Genomic DNA, 8,305 nt, shown 5'->3' with positions numbered 1-8,305 from the left:
TTGACATAGTAACAAACTCAGATCATTATTTTATATATGTACCCAACACCTCTTTATTGTTCTCCCTCACTTGTCAACAAAATAAATGGAACTAAGCCTACTAATATAGTAACAAACTCATGGGAGATTGACATATACAGCATGTATGTCACAGATTAATATCAACAGCATCAACTAGAAGGGATGTTGTCCTATGATGAAACTTGTGGATGTTTGGCTCTACCATAGAAACTGTTGGCAGTAAACAAGTGGTCCAAATTGATGGATTCATTGGTCGTCTTGCAATCACTACTTTGTGTCTCCGAATTCGGGCAGCTATTCTGAGTGGGCGCAAAATAACATGAGAAGTGCTTCCCTGAGCCAAACGATTTCAAGAGAATTTTTTTGCTCCCTTTGTAATGGGGTTGAAACAGGATAGCAAGTAACCAGGCTTCCCATTTTGTGTTCCCCATTGTCAGAATCTGGAGAGCAACTAGAAGTTCTCGAGTCTCCTACTAAATGTCCGCTCTTAAGCTCCCTCAACTCCATCTGATACCTGGCTTTTATCCATCTTAATTCCTGCCTGATCTCATTCTCATAATCATATTCGGCACAGGACGGCGACATAGCAATGGAAGAAGGAATGTGAACTGATAAACTCCTGACATGCTTTCTTGTATTGGGTTTACTATGATTGGCAGTAAATATTACAGTCTTATCAACCAGACTCTCATCTTTAGCAAAGCTGGATTCATTCAATTGTTCTCCTGAACCTTCTGAACTTTGTTCATGTCCTTCACTTTCTGCCCACATATCAGTTAAGTGTATGATTCCATCTGATTGGCTTGAGAACATGGGTGCTTCCTCTGTAACACAATGTTCTGACTCCTCTACTTTGTAAGTAATCTCTTCAAACCTACCACGCGTAGCAGCACAACAACATTGGAGAACTTGTAAATTCTTGGCACCTGGATTATTCAATGAGAGATAGTCCATAAGAGAACCATTGGACGTACGGTTAGAGGCACAATTGTGACAAAAGTTCGCACTTGAATAACGGGGTGTTTCCTCTATGCCTGGCCCAGCTCGCCACTCAGGTACCAAAAAAGCAACCTCCCCATCTATCATATCAGCTATCTTAGTCACATCTTGGTCAGTGATATCCAACTCTGCAACCATTTCTGTTGCAACACTCAATGCTGTATCGGTTTCAATATCAAAAGGGAAGTAAATGTTACGAGTATGACCTGCAAAGAGAATAAGGTTCAATTTCCATCAGTTGAGCGCAATCAGTGTTCACTCAGTGCAGATAAAAATACAATAGGAATTAAGGAAAAGCATTTCGAATAATGAACCTTCTTTATCTGAAATTCTAAGCCTTAAGAAGATGCCATCGTCTTCTTTCTTCTTCCCCTTAATTGTGATGTCAACATTTGGAGAAGGCTCATCTTCATGGTAAGTGAAGAGTTCAATTCCATTGGTTTCGTCATCCACTAATTGGTAATCACAACAATTCCCAGGTTCTAGACCAACATTGAGATATTGATCATTGTAATAGCCATTGATCAAAGAATTGTTGCTATGATGTTGAAAGAGAGGTTGGCTTTGTAGAGGTTCCATGCTCTCGAGTTTCTTTGAGCATTCTAGAGACCTGAAATCTACAGCACAATCATCAATCTGGAGAAAAGGATCATTCAAAAGCTCTCTTGCAGAAAGCCTTTGAGACACTGTCACCAAGCACTTTTCTACAAATTGTCTCACTTCAGGATCTTTCACTTTGTATAAAGCATCTGGCTTCTTCCCCTATGAAAGATACACAATAAATAAATCTTGAGTTCAGAACAGAAAATTGATGTAAGATGATAGCATTGCGAGTTCTTAGTTCTTACATTGATCACTTTTTTGTAGATCTGAACAGGATTATTGCATTCACTGTAAGGATATTCAAAGGTGACCATTTCCAATATGCACATCCCAAATGAGTAAATATCAACCAATTCATTGTATTCTTCTTCATACACCTCTGGCGCCATGAACTCTGGTGTGCCTGAAATGAGAAAACAGAATCAACAAAGTTCTCTTAAAATTTACAATGGTAGGTTTTTTCCCCCCATTATTAGTTTCAGCTAATTCACTTTCCAAGGCTGAGCAAAGGGTTCACAGGGAATTTGATAGTTTGACACAAAATACGACCTAAGCATCCACACTTCCCAGTTAACAACTTTATCAACTCTCGTGTTTCATATGATATCCGTGTAATGGTGCAAAATTAGCTTGTACTTCTCCTATCAATTTTGAGATCTAATTCAGAAGAATCTGCGGCCTCAAAAAAGATCTGAAAGGATTTAAAACATATGAAGCATGGAGGTGAATAGGTACTCTCATCAGACCAATTACGCTAACTGATGCGATATGAAAATTTTGCTTGGGAGCACAAAAAGAAACTCTGAATTCCATGTTACTACACTTTTTGTATCCAAGCTCTAATCAACACAATAGATTATTATCATTGTACTCATTAAAAATAGACTTTAATCTATGTATCCCAATTCCCAAGTTGTTCTTCGCTCAGTTGTTCATACTTGGATCTACTAATGAGATTGCAGAAAACTTGAAACAGGGAACTCACCTACACAATGAGCAGCGTGGGATTTACGGAGAATCGCTGCAAGACCCAGATCGCCGATTTTCACTTCCCCTTGATTCCCATTGATGAATATGTTGTCACACTTTAGATCTCTGTGGATTACAGGAGGGTCAAGACTGTGGAGATAGAGAAGCCCTTTCAAGATCTGCCTACACCATTGCTTCACTGCTCTAATGCTAACTGTCCTGTGCTTTTGCCTATACCTACCAACACAGTACACAAAAAATCAAATTCCAAATACCCATATCTTCAAATCAAAGCAAGAAGAAGAAAAGTTCATGAGTATGCTACAGAACTTACTGTTTAAGAGTACCAGAAGTAAACATTTCAGTAATGAAGTTTATGTTCCTTTTACGAATGTCTACCCAAGAAGTGAAGAACTTCATTATATTCTTGTGTTTCAAAGTCTTAAGAAGATGGATTTCACAGTAAAGCCTCTCAAGATCTTCAGGGCTTTGTAAGAAGTCATGAAGCTTTACTTGGTTCCAAGCAACTTCAATTCCTTTATACTCATCAAATGCTTTGTAACTGCATCAATTAATAAAATCAACAAACAAAATGAAATTTCTAAAAATGCCCAATACAGAAAAAAAAACACTGGTCCAGATTTCTATTTAGAAAAAGTAATAGTTCTTAGTTCTTACACTATCTTTGATGCTCCTTTACCAAGAACATCATTGTACTGCAACAACAAATAAAAAGCAACATCGATTTTACACCTCTTAGTATCACACTACAAAAACAGAAAACAAGTACAACAAAATATCTAGAGAAACCAAGGGAAAACTGGTACCCTGCCATATCTTCCAGTTGGATCAACTTCAACAAACTCTGAGTAACCTGAATCAAGAGGCATAATAAGCCCACTCATTTCTCTGTTTCTATTGGTTTAAGATTTGAAACCAAATCTTTGTCATTAATGTCTCTTCATTCAGAGAATGGAAATAATCTAACAAACACACACCGCACACAGACAGAAAAAGAAAGAAAGAAAAGAAATATATAATCAAGAGAGAGAAAGAGAGGTCCTTCAAAGGACAGAGAGGTTTCTATAATTCACATACAAAAAGGCAAACTTTTGAGCAGCATACTACCACCTCAGAAGTCAGGACAAAAGATGGCCAAGATGAAAAAAGAGTACAAGTATTTCGTCCCTCACTATCACTTTACTGCTACTCAAGAGTACTAGTACTCCTACTTTGGCAGTTTGGCCTGCAACAGGTAAGATTGACAAAGAAAGATCCATGCAAGATCACAATCTCACCAGTACATATTCTATGGACAGTTACTATAACTTACTAATAATAGTGGTGCTTATCAATTAAGCTTAATTACTATTCAATTGGATTAAGAATTTGGACATAACATAGAATATGTACATGTCATTGTTCAAAAAAGGGAAAATAAAATAGTTTTTAATTATTGATTCAATGTATATTTGATTTAATTTATTCCATCGTTTGCAGCATTTTGAATCAATCGAAGGACTTCGACGACTGGTCAATATTACGATTAAATTGTTCAAAATCAGTTTACCGAATATTGTTTAGATATAAGAATTTGTCAAAATATGGATTGGGCATCCAGTCAAATGTTGTATAATTTAATTTGAAGGTTAGTGTAATTTATCAATTCATTAGAGATTTTCGGAAGAACGAGAAAGTTGTGGTTAGGTCCTAGACTCCTAGTCCTCCTCCTATCGACAACTCAACTTGGTTCAATGGAAGATCAGGTTTGATAGTTGAGATATTAGACATGCCCAATCAATGGTTTTAGCCATAAATGTTGTGGACCACAGCCCAAAGCCCAAATTTAGATGTGTGACCAGTGACCACTTAAATGTTCTTTACCATGTCGATTTTGTTTTAAGCTTGGTGGACATAATAAGTTCTTTTTGGTTGATTTGGATGTTCACTTACGTTAGAGTAGAAAAGCCTCACTCCTCACGGTAAATCATGTGAGGGTCATAGTTATTGATTTCGAACGGAATGAGAATTCTGCCAAATATTTTGGTTTTTAGAGATATTGAAGTACGGGTAATTTCCCAATTAGAACACAATAATGTCCATGTGTTTTTAGACCAAAAACATAACTTAGTGCAAAAAATTGCTAACATATCCCCACTAGTTGTTGATTTATGATGCTGACTAGGGTGGAATTCGAGCTAATCGAGGCCGAACTTTACTATGTTCGGCTTGGTTCGTTAGTTTTAATGAGTAGTTCGGCTATTTTACACTGTGATGATGATATTAGAGTTTATCGAGCCGAATTTCATTCTGCTCGTTTATTAAACGAGCTATAATATAGGTTAAAACTTGGCTTATTTAGTTAAATGAACAAATTTAAGCCGAGCTTAAACGAGCCAAGCCCAAACTAAGCCCGAGCTACTTGGCTCAAATTCCACTCTTTTTTTTCGCTAACCAACTTAAATTCCACTCCTAATGCTGACATAATTTTGTTGGTCTAATTGAAAACACATTGACATTATCATGATTTAATTGGAAAATTACATTTGAAATATTGGCAGTTGTTTTGCATCGAAATACACATCAATCGTTATTATTTAGTCAAAATGCACTATTCACATCAATCGTTATTATTTAGTCAAAATGCACTATACCACATCTTGATTTTCATGCTGTAATTTACAACCTTTAAACTAGATAGGTTCATTCTATTTTTACAATAGACCTCGAGATCATTCAAAATCCATCTACATTTTTTTTCCTGATTTCCTTAAAGACTATAAAAAAAATTGGAAGAATAACGTGGCCTTTGCCAACAATATAATGATAGCAATGAGATTTGTTTTGGTTGTTTTTCTTCATCTACCACGACTAACTTGATGACAGCCAACTACCCTACCACCAGATCAATAAGGTCGTGGTATTATAGCAAGACGCTTGTGGGATGTTTTAGCTATGTTCCACAAGACACAACTTCCCTTCATCGTTCACTCCAAATCTAGTTGTTGTCAATTTTTATTAAAAGGAGAAAGTGACTCACAAGTGGGACGACAACTTTGCTATAAATGAGCATAATTATTTTCGTGAGGTTATCTCTCAAAGAATCTTAGGGTGTGTTTAATTTTACAAGGGAAAATGTTCAATGACAAGTTTGACACCTTAATGTGCTAAGGTCTTTGAATTTAAATATAATGGGTTAACTAGTATTACCCCCCACTAGATGAGCCAATTAGGATTCCCCCCCCACTAGATGGGAAATTAGGGTCTCTCCCCTAAATACACACAAAAAAAAAAGTCAAAGTGGGTTGACCAATTTTTTTTTTTGTGTATTTAGGGGGGAGACCCTAATTTTCCATCTAGTGGGGGGAAAATCTTAATTGGCTCATTTAGTGGGGGGGGGGGAGGGTAATACTAGTTCACCCTAAATTTTATATATGCCATCAAATGTTACCAAATAAGGTAAATGTTGTGCATCTTTAGTTAATCTTGAACTCAAGTTTGCTGACGAAATTTGATTTCAATACAAATGTTTCCATGCCATCGCCCAATATAATGTATCTTTCCTATCAAAATTGTTCTCCAGGGTGGGGAAAATTCCCCATGCATGCTCCTATCTAATGAAATTTATATTTCAAGTACCTCATCCAGGAAAATGTTCCTATGTTGAGTAAAAAACACCATCAATTTTGCGAAAATCAATATTTCCATACAAACAAAATGAAATTTCACACCATAACTCAATTGATAGCGTAACTACGAAAAGACGATATTGTTTTCCTCAGAGCATCATCAACGCATTGTTATTTTTCATTTTCAATGTGACAGTTGACAATTTTTATAGCAATTTTCATCACCAACGCGTTGTTAAATGATCGTTTTGATTTTAAGAATTGTCAAAACTGGAGCCAAATTGGTGAAGAATATAGAAATGGTGTGCACGGGAAAACTTGACCCGTCCAAGAGTAGAAATTGTGTGCACGGGACAACTTGACCCGTCCAAGAGTGGGTCGGGTCTACTTTAGCCGTCCAACATTTTTTTGTTTTTTTTAATAAAAAATAAAAACGGTTCGATTTTGTACTGTTGGAATTAACAGCTATATTTAGTTCCGTTGGACTGGGCCTATATATATTGCATATATGCTTAACTCATTTTTCACCAATTCACTTCATCTTCTTCTTTCTTCTTTTATTCATCACCAAAATCACAAAATGTCTTTACAAAAGTCTAAAGGTAGAGAAAATAGAGGTGGTAGAAATAGTGAAAACTAAAGCCAAGAAAACAACCAACATATCTATGTTCAAGGTCGTTCAAAAAATTTCACAACTGTTGAAGATAAAATTTTATGTCATAGTTGGATTTTTATTTCAGAATACGCAGTTGTTGGAACGGGCCAAAATATGCATGTTTTTTTTTGAGAAAATTACTGATGAAATGAACAAGTGTATGAGCCAACTTGGTCATGCAGGGAAATCAGGAACTGGTGGATTGGTTCAAGCGCGTTTTCACATCATCCAACATGCGGTAAGTTTATTTCAAGATTATTATGATCAACAATTGAGAATGAATGCTAGTGGTACTAATGCGGATGATACAATGTCACGAGCTTGTACAATTTTTTTAACTGTTCAAAAGGCACATTTTAAATTTGAGTATTGTTATTGGATTTTAATTTTAAGTCCAAAATGGAATCATTTCTATCAAGCTAGAAGTGATAGTAGTTCAAAAAAATAGAGAACCACTTATAGTAGTGATGTTAGTGGTGACATCAGTGGTGGATCAACCGCTAACAATATTGGAATAGCCAATATTTCGTTAGATGAAGAAAGTCAACCATTGAGGGAAGTGCCCATATCAGAAAAACGGCCAAAGGAAAGAAAATTTAAGAAAAGAGATGCTGATGAAGTTGCGCACCAAATAACACAAACTCTGGAGGAGGTTAGAGACAATCAACTTACAACTGCAAAATATCTGCAATAACAAACAGAGCTAAAGCGACAAATGTTCTTCTCAATGAAAAAGGAAAAAGAAGACGAAATATTGAGGCTTGAAGCACAGAAAGAACAAGATATCATGATGCTTGATCTAAGCAAGTTTAGCGGTATTCAACTGACATTTTGAGAAGCTAAGCAAACAGCTATCTATCGTAAGTGGGTTGAACAAGAACAAGGTATTCCTGCTGCTCCTTCTATTCCTAATTATCCAACCTCTTCTACTCTATACATTCCAACCCCTCCTAGTTCATACATTCCAACCCATCATTCTTAACAGTTTGGGTCTTTTTCTTCTTCTGGATTAACAAACAGTGCTAGTCAGTCTCGTGGTACGCGACCACGTTCTCCCAATCCATTTATGAGGGATGAAAATGAAGAATATGAAGATGATGATTTTTAGTTATAATGTTTTTAATTCAAAGTATGTTGTAACATTTTTAATTCCAAACATGTTGTAACGTTTTTAATTCCAAGTTTGTTGTAACGTTTTTAATTTCAAATATGTGCAAATCTTATTCAACAAATTACAATCTTATTTAAACAAAACAAACTTGATAAAAGTACACTTAACAGAAAATACATAAAACACACTTAAAAAACATAGTTAACAGAAAATTCAACTAAGACAAATCAAACTTAAATAAACTTGATGAAAGTACAGTTAACAGAAAATACAGAAATCACACTTAAAAAACACAGTTAACAAACTTAAACAAACTTA

At 35.7% G+C, this 8,305-nt stretch overlaps 1 protein-coding gene across 1 annotated transcript; it reads right to left on the bottom strand.

Annotated features, from left to right (window-relative positions):
* Window positions 1–3,636, bottom strand: LOC147499708 (putative serine/threonine-protein kinase WNK9). The gene is given in 9 exon segments (XM_086561497.1): window positions 1–196; window positions 198–384; window positions 386–1,226; window positions 1,335–1,782; window positions 1,869–2,026; window positions 2,609–2,829; window positions 2,927–3,154; window positions 3,271–3,308; window positions 3,420–3,636. Coding segments are annotated over 9 exon segments (2,247 nt in total). The 5' UTR covers window positions 3,498–3,636; the 3' UTR covers window positions 1–148.
* Between the last annotated feature and the right edge of the window lie 4,669 nt (window positions 3,637–8,305).

This window comes from Coptis chinensis, chromosome 5 (genome assembly GCF_015680905.1).
Source record: "Coptis chinensis isolate HL-2020 chromosome 5, ASM1568090v1, whole genome shotgun sequence".
In the NCBI taxonomy this organism is placed as follows: Eukaryota; Viridiplantae; Streptophyta; class Magnoliopsida; order Ranunculales; family Ranunculaceae; genus Coptis; species Coptis chinensis.
Note: the sequence above shows the minus strand (reverse complement) of the source record. Positions and strands in the feature narration are given on the sequence as shown.